The sequence below is a fragment of the Montipora capricornis genome, chromosome 6 (genome assembly GCF_036669925.1).
Source record: "Montipora capricornis isolate CH-2021 chromosome 6, ASM3666992v2, whole genome shotgun sequence".
In the NCBI taxonomy this organism is placed as follows: Eukaryota; Metazoa; Cnidaria; class Anthozoa; order Scleractinia; family Acroporidae; genus Montipora; species Montipora capricornis.
In genome coordinates this window covers 70,629,897-70,654,047 of record NC_090888.1, presented here as the reverse complement: position 1 = coordinate 70,654,047, position 24,151 = coordinate 70,629,897, and the positions used below count along the sequence as shown (strand labels likewise).

The following is a 24,151-nucleotide window of genomic DNA, read 5'->3' as shown; positions in this document are numbered from 1 at the left end:
ATATTATTTAATTGAGCGTTTGTTTACCAATTTCTCTTTCTGTTTTTTCCTTTGCCATAATTTTGTTTTCGCAAGGATTGATATCCCCGCAATTGTGGCATTGCTAGAGATCGGAAATGAGCTGTCGTAAACAGGTCTCCAGTACATGTGGGAGTGGGAGGAAGAAGATAATAATTTTGTATAAAAGAGTCTTGTTGCTTTTTGTATCTCAGAGGCCTCAGATTGCACCAGAGGGCACCAAATCAAATTCAAAATTTCAAAAATTTCCCGGGGAAGACCCCCCAGACCACCCCCCCTGCCTTCTATCAGCTGTCTCACCTAACTTTTCAACCAACATGCATTTTCCTTAGCTACAACCCTGACAAGAGGATTTTAATAACCTATGGTTTTGTGCAGAATGATTTGGCCAAACTGTCAGTTCTCCTCTTAGATTTATTTAGTTCTTACAGCAAGCCAATGATCATTTCTCCAGTTTCTTTTATGGTGTGTAAGGCTAAAGTAGTTTTTTCTCAAACAATTTCAACGCCCCATGTTTACTGTTTTCTCTTTTTTGTGTCCGTTTAAACTCAAGCATGCGCCATAAAACCGGAACGGATGTTTTCTGGGAAAATGGAGTCCATCATTCCAGGGTGCTCACCCGCTGACCAAAAAGCCAGAGGACTCTGGGTACGAGATTGCCTTAGAGCAGAATGAGTGTGAAACTGAGAATGTTCTTTTACTGTGCCCTCAACAACTTTTAAGATAGCATTATCCAGCCCTTGAACAACTGAGTACTGTTCATTTGGTGTACAATATCCCATTGATCAATGGTACTATTAAATGGTACTATTTAATGAGGTTAAACGAAGTTTAACCAAGTAAACAACTAGGAGGGACTGCAGCCAATTGGTCAGTGGTTGTAGTATACTGGCGCATGCGTGGAATACCTTGTGCTTTGGGTTGTATCGCTTATTTATCAGTGTGGCGGGAAGTAGGAGCATTGTGTGTGGAGCGTTCAGCGGTTTTTGTTCCCTCCCTCCCCACCCTCTGCTTTCCACTGTGTATCAGTGTGACGGGTGCCCATTCTTCTCGGGGGCGTGGGGGCTCATGGCTGGGTTGTCAGGTTTGCCAGACATCGGTGCAGTCTCCATCTTGGAGCTGGCTGTCAATAGTGGAAGCTCCAGGATGTTTCGGGCACCCAACCTCCAAAGAGCGACGATGTTGTTTAACCCTATTAAAATAGTAACATTGATCAATGGGATATTGTACACCAAATGAACAGGACTCAGTTATTCAAGGGGTGGATAATTCTATCTAAAGGATAAATGTTTATACATTAATCTAGTGGACTGTGATCAATCAGGTCGGTAGCAGTGGCCCTCTTAAATTACAAAAATTTCAAGGAACTGACAGTATTTTAAGCATAAAAACCTTAAGTCTGTTATATTAATTTTGTTTACAGTATGTCTGCAGTGGCTGATTCACCTGTCAAGTCAGTTCCACAGTCTGTCAATCAAAATGTTGCAACGGATATCACTTGTACACCAGATACACTAACTCCAGTGAGTTTGTTTCTTTTAGGGGTACCATTGGAATTGACCTTGTACCAGAGGGGGTAGATAAAAAAGACCTTTGTTATGTTCTAATAATTTTGTAATGTAATACTGCCATTTGCTAGAGACAAGCACTTGTCTAACAAAACACACAATTGACAAAATAAACGTTTGTGTGAAAAGTCGGTAGAGTACACGAAATACCTACACCTGTAGAAGGGAGGTCATGAATTAGAACCCTGACCAGACCAAAAACTGGGGTCTTAAAAGAACTTGAAGAAGGTATCATGTTTGATGAATTCTCAGCATCTACCGTAGCTCTGTTGATTGTCATTTTGGGTGGTTGTGTTTGACTATTGGTCTTGGGAAATACATGTACATGTAGGACAAAACCTCAGATCTCCTCTCTTTGACCCCATGTGTCAACGGAAAAAATTATTTTAATCATGCACTAGATGTGCCGTTACAAATTGAGTAGGCAGCAGGCATTCATAAAGTCTATAAGAAAGGCACACATAGGAAAGGCAGCCTTAGCAATCAAATCTTACAGACAGTTAACAGAAGATTATTTTTATGAGGCATTAACAGACAATAAAGTCAACTTTCTTGTCATTAATCACTGAATCAGTCATTTCTTCTCTTTAGCAATCCTTTCTGGGAACACTTCTCAACACTCCTTTGTTACAAGAGAAAATGGCAGAAAACATCAATAAATTGTCAGCAGGTAAAACTTTTTGTTTCCCAGTTAGCATGTAAGCAATAATTGCTGATTGGGCAGTCATGTTCTTCAGAAGAGCCTGGTGAATTTCCAGATGTAGATTAATTTTTATTACCCTTGGGAAAACAACTTACGGTACTAGAATTGTTTCCTTTGATGTTTTTCTGAGGATCACGACATCTTTTTGATAATAATGTTACTACAAGAGGAACGTCCATGCTGAAACATTAAAATTTATTTAATACACCCTGCAAACACAGTCATCAAGTGCATTAAGAGGTATTAAGAGGTATTATAATTATTAATACAGGGCAACTTGCTAAGAAACCAACTCAGCTTTGTGGGTAATTTGCTCTTGAGGACACTGACCCTTACCTGAACAGAATGGACCACTTTAGTAAATGGTGACCACATTTATACATTCTTTTGTATTTATGTTAATTAGACCTACTGCCCTCATTTTGAAACAAATATTCTTTTGAAATTAATTTTGCTCATCGTAGTGAGGCTAGAAAGGCTTATTAGCATTAGAACAAAAGAATATTTCATGTGGCTGCCATTTTGAAATAGGTCTATGCATTTTGGGAAAATTTTTCAAGAGGTACATGACTTGTACAACTGTAAGCAAATCCATGAAACTAGAAAATTAAATGGCAGGTAGAAGAAATCGTTTTGTTTTATACCTCGAGGAAATGATCCCTATGGCAGTTAGTTGTTAGCAATGGCAAAATATAAACTAAGAAAACCTCTTAAACCAAGGTGTAGTTTTTTTGCTTTGTGGCTTTAATGGGCGCCCATTCCCAGAACCACCTATTCACATGTGTTGGGCTTCAAACGTCTTAAATAAGACCTGAAATGGACTACAAAGCAGACTAGCATTAATTTGAAGTCATACATGTGTGTCTCAAGGACGGTACTTACTCTTGTTATTGCGCATAATTATGTTCTGCGCATCTCAAGATACTCGTATTTCTTTGGGTGGTGCTTACTAATACAGGGATATTTTTGTGCATTTCAAAACTATGCAGAGAAAGCAGACCTTGTAAGTGCTGTTAGTATCCAGAAAGAAAATTTGGGGTAACCACACATTTCTCAGAGATAATTAAGCTTCAATTAGAAAAAGAACACCATGTGTACATTGCTTTCTATTTTAAAGCTTTTTACAAATATCGCTGATTAATTATCTTCGAAAAATGCATGGTTACCCCCAGTTTTCTTTTTCAATTTCAATAACATTTGTTTAGATCTGCTTTTCCCGCATATTCAGTAAACCGTGCAAAAATACCTTTGAATTAGTAGTCACCGTCCTTAATATACTATGTGGATTTTTGTAGCACGAGAACACAGACTCCCAATGATGACAGCCCTAGTATCCTGGACTCCACACAAAGCATGACAACAACTGAGGCCAGCAGTGAAGATGTTCCATTGGCAACAAACCAGGTAAGGACAAGTATATCATTTCAGATAGGCAAGTGGTTGTATTTAAGAGCAAAAAGCAATGGGGTGTAAGAACTTTGAACAACTCTAGGCACTGCGATCCTGTCTATTGTTACTTGGGTGCGTTCGATTGACTGTATTCAGGAATAGGAATATGTGGAATAGAAGTTAGAAATCCTTCGTTTTTTATGGAGATATTTTGCATTAAAATTGTCAAACACCTGTTAAAAAGCTATTTAAACCCATTGACACCTCAACAGCCCTTGACCACCCCCACTGACGAGTAAAATCATCTGGTATTAGACAGAGTTCCACTCATAGGAGTCAGTGGATTGAATGGGGACAGTTTTTGAGTGGATGTTAAACATATCTTTATTATCGTTGTTGCTTCAAAGTGCCAAACATAACGCTGTGTGTTTAATCATCAAAAACACTACATGTATTCTTATTCCGCAATAGGGTTGACTGGTAACCATCTCTTCATTCCTCCTTTCAGTATGATTTTAAATTTAACATATTATTTGCATTACGGAGGTGCAGGGATGGCGCAGTGGTGAGAGCACTCGCCTCCCACCAATATGGCCCAGGTTCAATTCCCATACTCGGAATCATATGTGGGTTGAGTTTGTTGGTTCTCTACTCTGCACCAAGAGGTTTTTCTGCGGCTAATCTGGTTTTCCCCTCTCCTCAAAAACCAACATTTGATTTGACTTGCATTAACTTGTTAATTTCAATTTACAGTGTCCCCGATTAGTGCCCTACGGCGCTAGAAGATTAGGCACTTAATAAATAAAGTTCCTTTCCTTTTTTTATATATTTTATGATCATTGTTGGAGAGGTTATGCAAATGAATCAGCCAGTGGAATTCTGGCAGCTCTTACATGTATCTCCAAGGTTTTTTAAACCAGTTTGGACAGCGATTGTGATGGCACTGTCTTGACATCTTAAATAATTATTGACATCATGCTAGCCTGGTGCAGGAAGTCAGCTGCAAAAATTTGCAGTAATTTGCAGTATTAGCTGTCTTGTGATGCTGTCTTTTCTTTTTGTTGCAAGGGTTGTGGCGGTGATATCCCTGTGAAAGAAATTATGGATCTGATGCAGGCAGACCCGGCATTTGATGTACTGTTCTCATGTTTTGGACTCGGTAATTTACATTTTACTTCTCATATTTTGTTATTAATTTATTCTCCCAAGTTCTTATTTCCACAAAGTACATGTAGCTCATACCTGTCTGCCATTTCAAACATTTTTTTTAGGTAATAGGATTATTATCTTATTAAAATGTTAGGTGAAAGGTTAGGGTAAGTTTGGCAACACTCTTCAGCCCCGTGGATACTCTTTCACAAACCACCAAACTTTAATTTGTGATTCTTGCTTACACCACTTTTAGTTGCTGTGTGAAAATAAATAACTTGAACTCGCAAAAGTTGTTTTACGGCTTTCGTATTTGCCAGCCTGTAGTCTATAGGTTTGCACTTGTGTGATAAGCATAAGCACAAATGAATGCCAGCGTGTTGTTGCTTATTAGACAAAAGGTGCTAATGAAAAAAAATATCTGGCATGTGTTGCTTATGCACATAATACAACAATAATGCATTAGTAGGAACTGATTTTAATGGCCAACAACTGCCCAATTTAACTTTACTTAAAAACAGATGCATTGGATGCATTGCCATGTGCAACAGACCCAAATGCAGAGCAGTTACCAATCATACCTGTTAACGCAAGTCTTGCATCTGAAAAATCTCTGTCCTCTCAGCTGACATCCGAGTTGAATCCACAAGGTACATGTAACCTTATGAAAAGAACTGATTGTTCTTTCTTTATCTGCCTGGAAGTGTATGCAAATCAATGCTCATTCACTCTCTCTCTCTGTGTGCTGTTAGCACAGGTAGTGTAAAATGGAAAGAAGATTTAAACTATGACTTTGGACTTGGTATGAAACACAGACGGTGTATGTATGTTATTCACTGGTTGGGACGTCTACATAGGGAAAAACTATGCCCGAAGGCTTGAGTACGGCCATCAGCCGAGACTGAGGAAACAGTTTCTCCCTATACAGACCGACTAGGCCAGTAAATAACCTTTTTATTTACTTCTAAATTATATTTTTAAAGAGTAGGAGAAACTACTAGGAAAACTTGGAAAGTCGTAATTTTATTTTATACATTGCCTCATCAAGGTGTCAACAAAAGTATGATAAAATTTTAAATTTTGACAGAAAGTGCAACAAGCGGCAAAAAACGATTAAGGCACTTAGTGAAACTTCACTCATTAAATTCGCAGCTTCCCTCGTCACTTAGCACCCTTTGTTACCATGGCCGTGTTCAAGAGATAGGGAAAATTCTGCCTGCTCCCCCAGCCAGTCAGATTTCGAGATTCTCAGGATACCACCCACTCACGATCAGAGAAATACATAAGAAGTATTAATAACTGAGTATAAACGGCATTTAAACTATGGTCAAAATAACAGTGCTCGGACATAGCACTGTAATCAGTGGATCATGCTCTTTCATCTCAGAAAAATAAGTTATTATTTCTCTTTCATATACATTGTAACTGCTGCATGGTAGAAGTGCATTCACTGACAGACTTGTGGTTAATGTTTTCTTGTCACAAGTACATGTAATACTTAAATACAGTTAACTTTCTTATGCCCGCAGGACCACCAAACAGTCACCTAGATACACCAAATTCTGTGCCTGAGGTCAGCAATGGAAATAGCACACTCCAAGCGTCAAACCAGCAGCTGCACCTTGCAAATTCTTCGTCTTCCAATTTACATTTATCAGGTTTGTGCTGTATTCTTAGTGATTCTAGACCTTTTGATCAATATGGGCGTCATCCTGAATTCTTTTGTCTGGATAAATATTTGACGATGCCGTGGGAGGAAAGTGCACCTGTGCTGTTGTTGTGACATATTTATTATTGTTGATCAGGCCGGAGGTGTCTGGTATTTAACCCTGTTATTGAATGCAGCAGTTGTACATGTATCTAAGTTAATTCCCACCACTCTTTGTAAACAGTGACTTGGTTGCCGTACTGCCATTTTCGTACTTTCACCATGTTATGTTTTATTTGAATGGCCAATTTCAGATTCATTAAGTAGAGTGTCGTTTAACTAGCTTAAAAGCTAAGTACACTTCCTCCCCAAACAAGGCATTTACATTTTTTTTACAGTACAGGCGATAAAAGGATGTGTTTATCATTATCGGTCACTCAGGCCATGAAACAATATTTTTGTGTCTTGCTATTCGACTAGAACCGAAATTGTGGAAAGAGGGCATTGTCACAACTGAATTAAAGGAGATGTCGAATGTTGACCCTTATGTTTCTGATGTCCTAATGTTCATGTCACGCATACTGATGTATCTTTTCCCTCAGCCACCAATATTGTCACGGATGCCTTGCTCTTACTGGCAGGAAGTCCTCCGAAGAAGACTCCCACGAAATCAGCACCCATGGAGCCTGGTTATTCAACAAACATTCCTGTATCAGAGCAATTTGTTTCCGATACACCGCCAAAGAAGGCTGAGGTTTCGCCGAATAGATATCTCATCGGTGAGAAACTTCCTTGCAGGCAGTCACTGGTCAATCAGCCCGCCTTAATCACTTCAACTCTTCCTTATGTGCGTGCACTCAATTTTGCATCTGAAAAGGAAACGGTTCCAAAGAAAAGAGGACCTAAGAAAGGATCAAGGAAAAAGAATAACACAAAGCAGTTTGCAAAAATTAATGAACAAAATAAAAGTTCGGGGTCTAAGAGTGGAGGGAACAATAATTCGAAACAAGCTGTGGCCAAGAAGTCACCTAAACAGACTGCGCTAACGACATCTGCATGTACTGCAACAAGTAACGTTAACATCACTGCTCCGCTTACCAACTCTACCAGGTCAATTGTTAGGGCAAATTTCCCTTACCTTGTACCTGCCGATGTTACAGTAACTAGCGCCTGTTACAGCGCTTCACCTCACTTCGTAGTCACCAATTCTCCGGACTCCTCCCCAGTGGGTTTTAATATTGCTGGCTCTTCTCTGCCGCCTGTCACTTGTGCCGACGGAGTTTCACATGGCCCGGTTTTTTCCAGTAATCATGTCACCATGGTAACTACTACTGCACTCGATCCTTTCAATTTCAACAGCACTTCGAGATGCCCCACCACAGAAGCGGTCAATTCTACCGGCATCTCGGAATCACCGTCCACTACCGAACCATTTTCTCGTCATGATTTATCCACTTTTTCTCCCACTTTGGGTACACCCTGCCCACTTTCAGCTGCTGACAACACATCCCTGTGCCAGGCACGCTTGGGAGTTGCAAACAGTAACAACTTTGTTACATCCTCTGCCAGTACAGTTCCGCCCACCTTGCCCACGATTTCATGTGCGACACCAACAGATCCAGTCGTCAATTCATTATCGACCTCAACAGGGGTTTCTGAAGCTCCTTCGTGTCACCAGTTTACAGACCCAATAGTAGTTTCTGCAACAAGTAATACTAAAGATCCAACATCGAGTCAGGTTGACGAGATTGTAACTCGTAAATCTGGGTGTGATCATTCTGGAGAGTCTTTCACTTTTCAAGCATCTAACTTGTTGCAAACTTTGGCGAAGAAAGCTTCAAATTCTTCAGATCTTGAAAATGACGCGTCTGGTTTAACTGATCAAGGTAATACTGAAAGACAACCTTCAAAGGAAAATTCGACATCGTTTGGGAATACGACCGTTTGTAAAGACAACATCACATGTTGCAACAAAAATCGTGAAGCTAATGACTCGTTTCGGGGGAATCTTACAGGGCAGGAATCGAAGAGTGTTGCAAAAAGTTTGCAAAATTCACAGGAAAACAAGAATAACAATACTAGTACATCGTTGGAGTGCAGTGACCTTTTGAAAGAAGGTTCTTTAGATTTGTCCCACTCAAGGGAAAAAAGCGACAACAAGTTGCAAGGAACATCTTATCCAGAGCAAAAAAAACGAAGGCTTGAAGTTCACTCAACGAAGGTAAAATCGATTAGCTTTTTTATTCCTTGTGCATTGTTTCTCTAGTGTGCTCAACTGACAAGAAAATCTCGCACCAATAGGGTAAATAATCGGATTTGCTCACAAGCGTTTGCCGTAGCCTGTGATTGATTAAAGAAACGATTTAGATGGTTTTCTGTTTACCATACGACGGAAAACCTCTCTTTACACGAATGCAACACCCCGGTAAGCAGATCGGTTGGAGAAAATAAACAAGTGGCAAGATTGCATTGGTTTGATCGTGAACTGAATGAAATCCTTAAAATAAATCAAAATAAGTCCTTAAATGTTCTTGAAAGTTCTTTTTCATACTTGGAATTGGAAATGGAATTTGTTTACAAACGGAACACCTTAAGAGCGCTCAGGAGCTCCTTCAACGTGTGTCCGTGCATTTCAGATCGAATTGGAATTTGACAGTGTTGGTTCTTCAGTGGAGAGGGGAAAACCGGAGTACCCTGAGAAAAACCTCTCGGAGCAAGGAGAGAACCAACAACAAACTCAACCCACATATGACGCCGGGAAAGGGAATCGAACCCGGGCGACATTGGTGGGAGGCGAGTGCTCGCACCACTGCGCCATTTCTGCTCCCCTCTCACCACTGCGCCACCCCTTACTCGTTCCATCCTGAGTGAACTAAAGAGCTTAAAAGTAGTTATTGTATTTCAAAAATACATGTGACATTTTGTACCACGAGTTTGCATTTTTGCACCAATACTAATCAGTTGTCTCAACACTTGTTTACAGGAAAAGAAAAGTAAATCATCACGACCTTCTAAGGTAAGTATATTCTGTTATCATATGGCCCATACGGCCCCGCGCGCACTTTCATTGTAAATTATTGCGAAAATCCCCGTGTAAGGAGCCGTACGCATTGGAGCGATCAGGGCCGAAAAAAGCCGTATGGCCCTGCTAGGAACACGTATTGGTCCGTGCGATGTGACTTTAAAGGATTTCGTCGCTTTAAAACATCCAAGTTATTTACAGCCAGAAAAGCAAATGCAAACAACATTGTAGATCAATTTTCTGTGCACATTCTTGCTACTTATTTTGTCCAAACTTCATATTCTGAGTGCTCATGAAAAGTGTAAAGAGCCCATATGTGTATTGACTGAGTTTTTGTCGGGCCGCACAGGAAAATCTCCCACTCGGTCAATAATTACATAGTTTTCAAGTATCACATTCTCTGTCAAAGAGGCCAATATTTTGACTTGATTGTAGCTCGCTGTCGTGATTTGCTTAAGTGAGTTCGTCATTCAGTTGAAAAACGCTCGAATGTAACAAAATCAATGGTGAATTTCAAAGCAATAGCTCTGTAACTGTTAAGGCGAAGCTGGCTCGTGCGGAGACAGCTGGAAGCGTTTTTATGGAAAAGTGCAGCTTGGTTTTTCGGATGAATTTGTCGAAGTTTTTCTCATTGCTTTCAAAACCACGAAAAAAAAGATAACATGAATTATTTTCTTTCCCCTTTTTTGTTCTGTTTCAAAATTAAGGTCCATTTTACAGCTTTGAATGACATTCTCGAACAGTTGAACCAATAGTACTACTATAACTTATAATAGTAAATTTATAAGTAAATTTATTAACACCTTTGATTGGGCAACTTTTCTGCGTTTTTCTGGGTCACGAATTCGTATTTGATAATATGTACTTATTGACTGAGTGCTGAGTACTTATTGACTGACTTATTGACGGAGGGCCGGACGGGAAAATATTTGGCCCGAGGTCGTGGGGTACGGACCGAGTGCAGCGAGGGCCAACTATTTTCCTGTCCTTCCCGACCTAAACTCAGTTAATAATCATATGGGCTCTGTACACTATTCAAGAGTACTCGGAATGTGAAGTTTGGACAAAGTAAGTAACAAAAATTGGCCCAGGAAATTGATCTACTATGTTGTTTGCATTTGCTTTTCTGACTGTAAATAACTTCGATGTTTTAAAGCGACGAAATCCTCTAAAACCGCATCGCACGGAGGAGTTCGTGTTCCTAGCAGGGCCGTTCGGCTTTTTCCGGCCCTGCTTGTGCTAATGCGTACGGACTTCGTACGGTCATTTTCCCAATAGTTTTACAATGAAAGCGCGACCGGGGCCGTACGGGCCATATGGCAAGCTCACTTCGGGATCTCGGAAAGTAGGTCAGCCCACCATCTCGGATAAACGTTAACCCATTAAAGTAAGCATTAGCCGGGATCGCGGTGAAGCGAACAAGACTGCCTTAACGTGGCTGACCCTTCTCATACAAACAGGTCCTAAGAGACCTGGCCCCACTTGTTTTATAGGGCCGTATAACTTTATAAAATGGGTGAGTGACAATCCAGAATCTAAAATACACTTCACTTTTAACGCTCACCAAGGTTTTCGTAAATGCCTTTACTTACGTGTGCTTAGAGTGTTAATATTCACGGTTACGTGAGGAAAGACTAAAATCTTTGCGCAGATGGTGACTTATCCACCGGATAAAGTTTTCGGGCCTTTCAACAACTGGGGCCAGGTATTAAGCTTCACGAAGCTGTATTTGTACAACCTTTCACGGCGCACCTTTGGCTCGCCGCACCTAACCCTAACCCTAACCCGTCCCAATCCTGTCGCGGATTCGCCGATCGCACGACACTTACAAAAGAGCTCGCTCGCAGGCTAAGTTGGAGGATACTGGAGGTCGTGAGTTCGACTCCGGCCGGACCAACACTCAGGGTCTTAAAATAACTGAGGAGAAAGTGCTGCCTTTGTAATTACATCCGCAAATGGTTAGACTTTCAAGTCTTCTCGGATAAGATAGAAGTGAGCAAATTTTTGCCTTTTCCCCTTAGTCTAAGTTGAAATAGCTTTATGCTTTTGTTTACGGTTGATTTGTTCTTTTACAGAGATCGAAAACCAGCAAAGAGGGGATGAATTTTCCAATGGACTTAAACGTTGAAGAATTTTTAGCCAAGCTTCATTACGAAGAACAGTAAGATTTCCAGTTGTTCATAAGAGATGTTAAAATGCGTTTAGTTGTTGCTGTTACTTTAACGATACAAAATATATTTCATCCGTTTCTATTAAAATACAGTGAGAATAATTATAGTTAAATATCTGGGGCCGGTTCCTGAAAGGAGTATATATTTATTTTTTCTTATTCCAGGGATAAATGTGCCTGGAATAAGACACATTTCTCCCTGGAATAGAGGTATTACATCTTTCAGGAAGCCGGCCCTGGTTTTTAACCTTAATTTGGAATATATCAACATAGTAGGGAAGATTTTTAAATCAGAGTTTAGACAAGATACGGAGTGACATGTTTAGGGTAAAGGTGAAAATAAAGAGCTTATTGGCACTTATTTGACATGCTAGTAGAGGATGTGTTATTGTAAGGACTTCGGGGATCAAAATTTCGTAATGCCTTTCCTTAGTGTAAAACAAGGGAAATTTATTTTGGAAATGCGCCATTAATTGGTTAAATGAACGTTTCGATTCTGCAGCCGTGTCTTCAGTGCAATAATACACTGACTTTTGCCGAAATGGCCGCTATTAAAATTTATATTTTCGGTTTTTATTCAGAGTAGTCTAATTTTTATTCTAACAGACGTAACTGATTAGAGTGTGATGTGAAGTGCTAGTTTTATTCCCTATATGAATCATGTGAGCGTTAGCCCTACTAATAGAAATGGGCCCACACAAGGACAGAGAAAAACTCTGACCAGGGTTGGAATTCAATGGACCTTTTCGGCTTGTACATTTTGTTTTCACAATACAGATCATGTGATAATACTCAGGAGGTTTGGTCTTTTGTTTTGTTCGTTAAAGTGAGGGCATGCAAGCATGAATATGCCTGCATGCACTCTTTTTAATGATCAAAACAAAGGACCAAGCTTCCTGAGTATTATCACATGATCTGTATTGGGAAAACAAAATGTACAAGCCGAAAAGGTCTATTCCCAGTTAAGTCTGTTGAAATATAAGTGCTACACGGCCAACGCTTTCCAAAAACGGAACCCTTCCTTGTAATTTTTATTCTAATCTACAAAGTGCCCAACAATTATGGAGGTCACCTTGTTGCCCCTTTAAGGACGTTCGCTCCCATTGCTACTGCGCATTTTTTCGCGCTTGTCACGCTCACATCATGCATCGCAGACCACGAAGGTAAACACGATGCTAAAGGCGCAAACATTTTCCACAAGAATGGAACGTGAAAGCGTGTAGCATCATGGGATAGCTGTGGACCCAGGACTTCTCGGAAATGTCACGCAATGACGTGACAGTGCGAATATACCATTGCTTTGAGAACTTCGCAGCGATTTTACTCTCTTGAATGCTCGGTGACCCCTATTTTTCTTTCGGTAGATCACTTCATTTTCTGATTTTGTCCATTTTAGCAAAAAAACAAAAAAAATCTATGCGTGAGAAGTTACAAATATTTCGGCTTTTATGCTCTCGTGCGACCGAAGTGTTCTTTCGTAGACTAATATGTATCGTTTTTCAAGGTCTATTTCACCTCAGAAAAAGACATCAGCTGCAAAGGTTAATCTAGTTATATTAGTTATGTTGAATTGACTACGTTTACCTGATCTAAATTTCACTAATGTAGCTTTTTTATTGCTGACAGTTGTAAGCTAAGATCGTCTTAAAATAACGCAATCTTCTAAAAGTGCACCTCATGATCTCGAAAACGAGCACGGTGACCCCCCATTTTTTTGCCTTTTTGGCAAAAGTAGGTCATTACCTTTCTGCGTGGCAAGTTTTAAAAAAATCTGTACGGAGAACATTTTGGGCGCGAACGTCCTTAGGGAAGAAACAGAGACCATAATGAACTTTGTTTAAGAGTCAAGTTTTCGAAGTGCTACGACGCTCATTTGGGACACTGTTCATTGAAATCAAATAAACTCAAACAAAATCGAATGTTGGTTTTTGATGAGAGGGGAAGACCGGAGTACGCGGAGAAAAATTGCTCGGAGCAGAGTAGAGAACCAACAAACTCAGCCCACTTGTGACGCCGAGTCTTTTAGGCTAGGAATCTAACCCCGGGCCACATTGTCGCGAGGGGAAAGTACGCCAGTCCTGCTCCTCGAACACATAAAAGACGTATATCAGGGGCACCCAACGTCAATTTTCGGAAAATATCTGTTCGGAAGACAATTTGAGATCTAGAATTTTCGGAACATTTGTTGTAAAATGTCTTGCTTGCCTGCTTCTCCTGGGATTTTCGAACATCTGAAAAATGGTATAATTGCCTATTTTTAACGGATTTTTACCCTAAAAAGGTCACCTAGAATTTTCGGAAGCCTTTTTTCTGGCTGAAATTTTCGGAAAGGTAAGTTTTGATCCCTATAATTTTCGGATCACTAGACTTTCAGCTAGGAAATCCGAACAGATAAAACATTTTTAGGGGATAAAAATACGCCTATATCTACCGTTTAAATACTAAAATACGTTTAAAAATGCAATGTTTCAGTGGTTTTGAACTACATTCTCGTTGGGTGCCCCTGGTATATTTGAACGGCGGAATAAAGCGTTTTTGAGTGTTAATTGTACCTTGACCCAGGTAACGAGATCACTGGCTCTTTAACCTCCCCTCGTGATATTGTTGCGAGACGTTGACTTTTCATTCTGGTAAATAAATGATTGTATACTCACACAAAATATGAGTATTCCTGAAAATGTTTGAATACTCTACCACTGAGCCACTGGGGACTCCGCTTCAAACTGGCTTCAGTTGGTCGGCAATAGTCCTGGTATATTGCAGCAAGGGCCGAGATTTCGAAATGTGCGATTTCATTTCCAGTCAAGACTCGAAATACTTTCCGAAGAGTCTCCGGACACGATGACCGGCCAAATTCATTTTAGCTCGGTCACGTCCCGTTTCTGGCCTGTCAAATTATATCAAATAAATAACTCTTAAAACAGGGGCCCATGAACCAAAACTGGCGTTATATATTTCCAAAAAAGTTGTTGCTTAGAGCTCATAGCACTTTAAAGCACTCATTGTCAACAACGGTTTCTGACGGTTCTTGTTGCATTTCACCCAAGATTTCAGATCAAAGTTCCGCAAATGACAATACACAGCGACTTGCTACAACTGAAACAACTGAGCAGCATGGAAATTTTAATTTATTTCATTTTCAAAACGATCAAATGTGACCGGTCAACATAACCGGCAAGCGTAAGTACTAAAAGCCGGAACGACCCACAACGACCCACAACGATCCACAACGATCTCAAAACGACCCACAACAAAAGAAACCACCCAAGAAGACCAATACCAAGGGACTAGTGGTGGGTATATATATTAGACCTTATATCAGACTTATATCAGGCTCTCTACATTTCATAACACGAAACAAAAGCACAGAACACCACATACTAATCCTTTAATTTACTCTATGAATTAACATATTCAAACGTGATCTTACTGAATCAATAAAGATATTCCACTTATCGAAGAGAAAAAGTTAAATTGTTACTACCATAACAGGTGAAGTTCACGAACTTCGACTCTGAAGATTTAATAAGGCACAAGTGTCTCTTCCGGTTGACATCAATATCAATCAATACTAACAACTTGACAGGTCAGACACGACAACCGGGTCTTCGCGCGTGGCTGCCATCATCGACTATATGCATGGACGTGTGTGGATCTGTAATGCATCATGCCGTCACCTGGAGTCATGCGTAGTGACACGACTTTTCCCCTTCATTCATGCCAGATGACCTTGTTTGTCACTCTATAACCTATTGTACCATATTTTCTTTTTTGATGAAACCAAAGAACAAATGGAAAGATAACTATACTTGGCACACTTCGTTGAGGCCTTGCTTCAGGAATAAGGTCTATTAATGATTTACTTTGTAGTGGACCGTAGTTACTACAAAGGGCGCGTCGCGGCACGAATGTAGACGAAAAATACCCTAAGAGCCAACAAGATGGATGTTTACGGCGAGCAAAGATGAAAATTTTTCATGTTACTTATACATATCTTTATTCGATGGCTGGCCGAAGAGACATCGATCGGACTTATGTATCTCTGAATGGAAGTTCTTTCTCATGAAAAGCTGCATTCGCTCATATATTTTGTCCTGTTTTTGACAACCTTATGAATGTGTCACAGGACTATCAAAGGTATTCTGGGTAATTTTCCAGAGGCCCTGATCTATGAATCTTCTTGGGTGGTTTCTATTGTTGTGAGATCGTTGTGGGTCGTTTTGAGATCGTTGTGGGTGGTTGTGGGTCGTTTTGAGATCGTTGTGGATCGTTGTGGATCGTTGTGGGTCGTTGTGGGTCGTTGTGGATCGTTCCGGCTTTTAGTAATTGCGGACCGGCAAGACGAAAGGTTGACCGGTCAACTCCCAAATCAGTTCGGACATTGTCCGTTGACCGGCCGTTATTCTGGTTATTTCGAGCCCTACCAGTAGAAAAATTTACAGTGATACGAGTTTCATTCCTAACATTGAGATTGGAAAGACAATTTTATGACAACTCATACCTTCCATACTCAAGTCCCAAACGCTTCTTTGCTTTGGTCTTGCTAAGATTCAACTGCATGACGGCAACGGCTACTAAAGCGGTAAGTTTCCGAAGTCTTACTCACAACTAAGTTCAACAAGACGGGACTAATGGTTCATATTTCTTATTCATATTTTATTGAAGGATGAAACATTAATAGGACATTCAAGGCACCAACTAACACAGGGCGCACAGCAAACACGTTGGTCTTAGGTAATAAGTTGTATTCATCGTTACGTTCATCGTTGATCCCAACATAGGCAGCCCAAGCTCGCGTCACTTCAGACAGCCGTTGAGGATTTAAACGCGTTATAAGACTTTGTATGGGAAATCAAATACCGTCGATTATAAAGCCTAAAAAATGCTCAATTTAACTTTCATTCAATAAAGTGAATAAAAATGACTCACCTCTGGTGTATTCTTGTGCCTTTTGGAGCTTATTACACCGTTTCGGGAATTCTGTGTTTTCAGTGTTTTCAAGGTGAGTCATTTTTATTCACTTTATTGAATGAAAGTTAAATTGAGCATTTTTTAGGCTTTATAATCGACGGTATTTGATTTCCCATACACAGTCTTATAACGCGTTTAAATTCTCAACGGCTGTCTGTAGTGACGCGAGCTTGGGCTGCCTATGATCCCAACGGATATAGAAGAACACGAGGAAGAGCGGGCACTTCACAGTTTTAACAATATTAACAAGAGGAAATTGGTCTGCTCATCTACGCTTCATTTCTGTCTATTGAGTGGATATATTTCACCAGTAAAATTAATTAGTCACTGACTGAGTTGACTTCAATGATTTTCATAGAATCCTACTGAGCCAAAAATCACATTTCAGTCAAAGACGTGTTTGGTGTATGCGCTGTATGCGGCCTTCTTCTTTTTTCTGCCCACATTTCAAGTGTTTTCCACCTCTGCGCAAAATTCCCAACCTTTTGTAGTATTTCCGGCTATTGAAAAATCTTTCAACAACAGGGACCCGTAATTAAATGAAAAAAGACAAAAAGAATCACAGCACACTCATTTGTCAAGTGTGTAAAACCAGCTCACGGTTCTCCTGTGATGGTCTGATCAATATACTTGATAGCCCTTAATACACTTGCGAAATCCACGATCCTTTGGCAAATATTTTGGGGTTGCAATTATTCTGAAGTTCATCATTCATCATCCACATTAAATCCGTTCTCACAGCATTTCTCTCAGAGAGAGGGCAAAGATTTCAATGAGCGAGGAAAATAAAACGTTAGACGCTAAAGGCGGAACACAGGAGAGATAAATTTGTTAGCTGTCGGTTGTCTGACTGTAACTGTAAATGCAAATTTCACCACTCATTGGAAAGGTTGCTAGAATTTTACCACAGTGTTTAAAAAGGCTGTTGAAGAATCATGAGGAATGCTTGGTATAACCATCAATGGGCCATTTCCAAGTTGCTGTTTGTCTCGGTTTCGAAGGGAGTCTTGGTGCTCAACTATTGTAAGGGAAATGAGTTTGATTTGCATAAGAATACGCAACTCATTTCCATTTGAATGGTTGTGCACCAGGACTCGCTTTGAAACCGAGGCATGCAGCAACTAGGAAATGGGCAGTATTGTCAGTGACTCGTTTCCTCCCTGGCCTTCCACCCCTTTCCCAGCCCCTTTCATTTTTGTCATCGCTTGCCCCTGTTCCCACAATAAGTATATGAGGGGAGGGAGGTTGGAGTTACCGATGGTAAAATTGCAGTAAATTTATGACGAAAATCCTGAGAAAATCGATTTTGGTTCGAGTTAGCGCGACGTTTGAGTTACCGAGAGTCGACTTGTTCTCAGCTTTTTTGTCCCTTAAAATGGCTTACGTTCCCCTGTTCCCTAAGATATTTTCTCTTTGTTCCGCACTTCAAATAAGCCGTGTTCCCCTGTTCCCACAAACCCGTGGGAAGCGGCCCATTATTTTGAGCAATTCCTGTAATTTAGTAAGGCTTCTTTCATGGGTAAAGTAAATCTTGGAAAATCAGGGGTTATCCCCAGAGATGGTGCATGGACCAGGTCAGTAGGGTGATCCACAAACCATGCAGGTCCACCGGGGCAGTTGGTTTATTCCACTTCAAGAATCATTAGAGAGTGACGACGCGACGGCAGAAACAACGCTACAAAACGCTGAAGAATATTTAACAATTATTCGCGGAAGGCGAGGTGAATAATTGTTTTAGTATAATTGCATTGGTGATTATTTGAAAAATATTCATTTTCTCTGAAACAGTTAATTTCTTCGTCTGTCACCTCGACAAAACAGCTTGAGGCCATTTTGAAAAAACCGCTTTGGTGATTATCCCGTAATAATCACCTCAAAGGCCGCCAATGAGCGCAGAGAATTTTCAATAATCGCCTATGTAATTATACTAATGTTGGTTAAAACAGTCAAGTTCAAGTTTATTGCACACTTTTAAAGTTAATACAGTATTAGATGGCTTACAAAATAAATAAATAAACAAATAATGAAAAGTAAATCTAATATTCAAGTTTGTTGATACGTGTACCGTGACCAAAGTAGCCGAAGCTTTCGTGTTGGCCATTGTTTTAGAGTCTTAAATTGACCCCTGGTGTTTGGCAAAGATTGAATCCTGGAGTACTTAAATTTTCAAAATTTTCCCGGATCCCCCTACTTTGGCGTCCCTTCGGCACTGGTCATTGGCGCTCTCACGCCAATATTACACATACTCCCAGTTATGCCCCACTAAGGAAAAATTCCCGGTGCCTCCCCTGGCAGTATTATAAGAATACATACTCGCTGCGGGAAGGACAAAATCAGAGAATATTGTTGAGAATTTTGTGAGTAAACGCGTCAATCTTTAATTTAAAAATGAACTTCAGACCAATGTGGTACTCCCAGTTATGCCCCACTAAGGTAAAATTCCCGGCGCCTCCCCTGGCAGTATTATAAGAATGCATACTCGCTGCGGGAAGGACAAAATCAGAGAATATTGTTGAGAATTTTGTGAGTAAACGCGTCAATCTTTAATTTAAAAATGAACTTCAGACCAATGTGGTGTATAAATCCCCTGCGCCGATTGTTCCTGGAGCTACATTGGTGAGACTGGAAGGTGTTTTTCAACGAGGAAAAAGAAACACATTCGAAACTTAAAAATGTGTAAAACTGGGTCTAATATTGCAGCTCACGCTTTGCGTAACAATCATTCTATTGACTTCAACAATGCCAGAGTAATTGACAAAGGAAACTTCCAAATTCAAAAAACTTTGGAATCTTGGCACACCGCTAACACTAATGAAGCACACAATAACTCCAAGCCTTTGCCAAAACAATACTCTATTCTTTTAGATTAGAGCATTTTTCCCTTTTACCGTTTTTACAATTTTTTTCACATTTCCAGTTTGTATATACTTCCATCTCGCGGATTTACATCTTAGTTTTTAAAGGCTTTAGCCTGGAAGCCGAAACCTTGCGTTTTAAAATTTTTCTTAACCAGTGAACACTTTTCTATATGAACAACAGTTTTAGAATGTTGAGAAGTTTGTAATATGGACCAGGGCCCGGTTGTTCGAAAGCCGATTAACTTAATCCAGGATTAGCGTAAACTTTTGTTTCATATTTTCAACTTTTTGGTGAAAGTTTCTTTTGCTTATTTTTGTTTTCCACGATTGAGTTCTTTTAATGTAAAGTTTTGCCGAATATCAGCTTTAAACAACAATTGGGAGTGGAGAAATAATTTTCTTGTTTAATTTTTAATCTGGGATTAGCTTTAATCGGCTTTTGAACAACCGGGCCCTGCAGAGCTCGACAGAGCCTTCCTTACTGTGTGCAATGAAAATATTTCGGATGCACTTATTTTGCTTTGAAATTAATTTATTTAATCGCGACTTGTGTGTGTTGCCCATAGCTCAAATACGAATAGATTAATGTATAATATAGTTGTGTTAAAAGATTAAGAGGAAAAATAATCGTGTGGCACGCATTTAAGGAGATCTTTTTGCGGTACCCTGCAAAGTAGGCTCAGTCTCCAGCCGTGGGTGTCTCGGTGCGCCCGCGATCCTCCCCAGGATCGCGGGCGCACCGACACACCCACGGCTGGAGACTGAGCCTACCTGCAAAGCAACGACGCGAAATGATTGATGACAACGTGAGAATGCAACAGAGAATCTTTCATTCTCTATTTTCACTCTGAAACCACTCATACTAATTTATTTTTCAGTTTAGGATACCTCACTAACGTTGTACGAGGTAAACGAGGTGGAAAAATCGCGAAAGACTTAAATACGATAATGCAAAGTTATATTTTGAGGTGACGCTTTTGTCGACGTTGTCGTCGTAGATCTTAAACGGATAAAGCGAAAACGGAGTTCAATAATTGTCTTATTTTATGCCGATCTGACGGTGGGTGGTACCGGTATTGCACTTCGTTACTCTTCAGTTTGCATGCTATTTTATCTTTGGATGGGTAAGACCTTGGCTCTCACGTGTTGTATTTTCACCACAAAACCAAGATATCGCGAAAACTCAACGACTTTTTTTTGCAAATCTCAAAACTTCATGTTTTATATCCCAAATCTAACAATTGAACTCTGAATGTGAAACCAAAACACAGGTCACCCAACGGGATCATCGCTCAATTCGTGAATATCGCCATCTTAGCTCCTCTTCGTTTGTAGCTTTCTATATATCTATCTTGGGAACCTTGTTATGTGACCTTATCACCGGTCATTTTAATTCTACGTGGATTTGGTATAAAGCAAAAATTCTGTTAAGGTTCTTTTCAGTGTTCCAATTTCACGGCAGCTCCAGCCAAAGGAGCTGCCGTGAAAGCTTCTCGCCCTTACCAGTTCAGTGAACATGTTTGCAAACTTATCCGTGCAGTGTGACTGATACCTCAAGATCCCTTGGCCTATTCCTTGATTTCTCGTAAAGCAATTGCTTGATGTTCTTGCACACTCCAGTATTCATGTCCCCGACAGTTGGAAAACCGCTATTGTGAAACCTCTTGTGCTGAATAAATAATTCCGTCCAGTTAATTAACAATTTGCCATTCGTTTTCCCAGAGTTGTTGAAAAAAAGCAGTTCTTGTCCAGTCAATCGCTTTCCCACTATGAACTAAAGCTCCTTTACTTAAGTTCCAGTCTGGATTTCTTCATTTGAAACTGTCTTGAATTTGCAGTATCACTTTCGATAAATTGTTCCAGGTGGTTTCTCAAATTCTAAATAACAGCATCTCAAACAGAAAGATGTGGCAATCTGGCCCGGTACCAAACATTGGTGTGAAACGGCTTTAGAGAAGCAATCTTCATCACCACCAACATCTAGCGGCCTCAAGCCCAATTCACTTAATCTTTCAACATCACCAGAAATTAACAGTTTTTTCTTTGCAAGACAAAATGGATCCTGAACACCTCTTGAACATGAAATATTATCCACATGACTTTAACTCCTAGGTTTTAGGGAGTAGTTAGAGTATTTGAACACTATGTCCGTATAAGGCACTTGGTGTGATGGCGTCATAGTGCAAGCTGTTGTGAATTCCTTTACAAGAAGGCTACATATCATAGAATCTTGTGACAGTTTTGCAGAGAGAACAATTATTGAACCGGCAGTCAGCTTACAAGTAGAGCCAAGGTCATTAAGTGTTTATTGTTATACCTCCCAACTCAAAATAGAACAATACACGGATTTTTACACCGAATTTGCCGCTGTTTCAAAGGTACACGACCTGATCATGTGCGAAAGTTCAAGTCGTTGTTTCCCTAGGGAGTTAGTGAGTTTTGGCAAGTGACACGTTCTCCTCCAATCGGAAAACGTATTTGAGTTGGGAGGTCTAACAATTTATTAAAGTGCCCCTGTGATCAAAAAAACCACTTCCTTTTTTCCTTCAGATTTTGAAAGTGTGTTTGCTTAACACCTGACTGGCAAAATTTTGAGCTTTGATTTTTATCCAAAGGCCGTTTACTTTGAGTGTAAGTTTTGGATTTCACGGTCCGCGATTACTCACGTTCAAAACTGACCGATTGGACCTCAGACGGTTGGATCCAGGGAAAAGTGACGTCAGAGGCTCACTAGCTTAAAATTTCAGCGTGTTAACGCAGCTTATTATATATGCAAAGCGTGAGTTTAAAAGTCTGAAAGCCCAAAACCCCCGTGCTGCATATTAATTCTGCGGCGTACACACGTATTACATTCTTAAACTAGTGAGCCTTTGACGTCATTTTCTCCTCGATCCAGCTCTCTCAAGAACATAATGTTAGTAATGGCGGACCATTAAATAGGAAAGTTACAGTTAAAATAAAGAGACGTCTTTTTGAAATCAAGGCTTAAAACGTGGGTTACTTAGTGTTTTGCTAACATAGTTTTGAAATCCAAAGAAAAATATGAATCGATTTTTTGGTCGCAGGGGCACTTTAAATTCTCAACCTCGGATAATGCATTTCACGTGCTCTGATTGGTTTACTCAATCTCGGTTATCAGCTCATATACCGTAGTTTGACCTTATATGGTAAACGATTGCGTTAAACGTTGCTAAACTAAAAATTTTTTCGCCGGAAAGCGAAATTACTCTCTGAATAAATCCAAAAAAGAAAAAAAACTCTTTTTGTGGAAAGTTTGGATCAATTCCGACGTTTAGAAGTACGCGGAAGGGCGCTAACAATGCTTTCATTAGAAACATGTACGCATTACATACCTATTTTTAACGGATGGCCATCTCTCAAAAAGAGGTTGGACATTTCTACAACAATTACACGACGCAACGTCTCATCTTAATAATACAAGCTTACAACGCTCTAAGAAACAAGCAGAGTGAAAGCTTTAGTTCAACAAGAAATAGCGCTTCTGAGCACTAAGCCGCACTGATCTACAGTATTTAGGTCGAAAAACCTCTTTGAAAACGTTTAGCTTTCAGTTGTTTTGCTGGGTACCGCTATGTAAAAACTCTGAAAAATTCAACTTTTCAGGAGCTTGTCTCGTTAGTCCATTGGATATCGGCATCGATTCGACTATTCAACCTCGTTCCCAGGCTCTCTCTCTTTTCCTCCGGGAGGAAAAGAGAGAGAGACTGGGAACGAGGTTGTCGTCTATTCTGAATCTCCTCTGCATATTTAAAATGTTTCATTTCTTTGAAGTAGATTTCAAGTTAAAGTAGATGAGGATGCCTGTCTTATGAGTCAATGAGTCACGAGTCAATGAATCTCACAGTCAATATAGCAATAATTTATTGATTAAGCCGAAGCCCTCGTTTCAGTGATTAGGCCCAAGCACTCTCTGTAATTTTAGCTTTCATTTTACGGTTTGGTGAACTGCACTAACTCATTGACTCATTGACTCATAAAATACTTAACACTCGAAGTAGATTGTACGTCGTGTAAGTTGAATAAAGAAGGAAAACTCCGTTTGAGGGATGAACAGGCACGCGGCAATATAAAAGCTGTTTGTTAATCAGAAAATTGTACATCTCAGTATTCCTGCCCGATCTGAGGCTCGGAGATGCTTTTAATAGACAGATCATCAGATTCTGTTCAACGTCCTTGGGGATAGCTTCAACGGACAGGAGCCCCGTGACTGCTGGATTGGATTATTGGCTCTGCCCCATGAGTGGTTCGCGTCTTATTAATCCAGCCGAAAACGACGTTTTCCCATTAATGATTTTTATGTAAGCTGTGGTTTCTCACAAGGTAGTTGGTTGTATGGGACATATTATGTTCATTTTGTACGCCTCGGCTCTGTCACGTTATCGTTAAGCATCAAATTTACCCGATGTAGAAAATTGCCCAGTGAAATTCCCCAGTAACGAATTTGGTTCACGCCTTGGTTTCGACAGCGATTCCCTTCTTTTTGCCAAACATCTGACAGCTCGTCTTCAGAAAGTGTTCAATGCTTTGAGCAATGCTGCTGCTCGATTGATATTCAGTATTGCCAGATTTGATCATATTTCCTCTGCTTTGTTTACCTTTATTGTCCCCAAGGAGTCTTTCATATCCAGTTGCTT

The 24,151-nt window shown here is 40.1% G+C and overlaps 1 protein-coding gene across 1 annotated transcript in view; it reads left to right on the top strand.

Annotated features, from left to right (window-relative positions):
• The window catches only part of LOC138053531 (serine-rich adhesin for platelets-like), a 27,095-nt gene extending 15,065 nt beyond the window's left edge, over positions 1–12,030 (top strand). The window contains exons 8-16 of the mRNA XM_068900159.1: positions 1,442–1,541; positions 2,178–2,253; positions 3,581–3,693; positions 4,747–4,837; positions 5,349–5,477; positions 6,357–6,485; positions 7,078–8,696; positions 9,459–9,491; positions 11,573–12,030. Of these exons, the coding sequence (XP_068756260.1) occupies positions 1,442–1,541; positions 2,178–2,253; positions 3,581–3,693; positions 4,747–4,837; positions 5,349–5,477; positions 6,357–6,485; positions 7,078–8,696; positions 9,459–9,491; positions 11,573–11,662 (2,380 nt within the window). The 3' untranslated portion in view covers positions 11,663–12,030. The remainder of the gene's footprint in view (positions 1–1,441; positions 1,542–2,177; positions 2,254–3,580; positions 3,694–4,746; positions 4,838–5,348; positions 5,478–6,356; positions 6,486–7,077; positions 8,697–9,458; positions 9,492–11,572) is intronic.
• Positions 12,031–24,151: the final 12,121 nt, after the last annotated feature.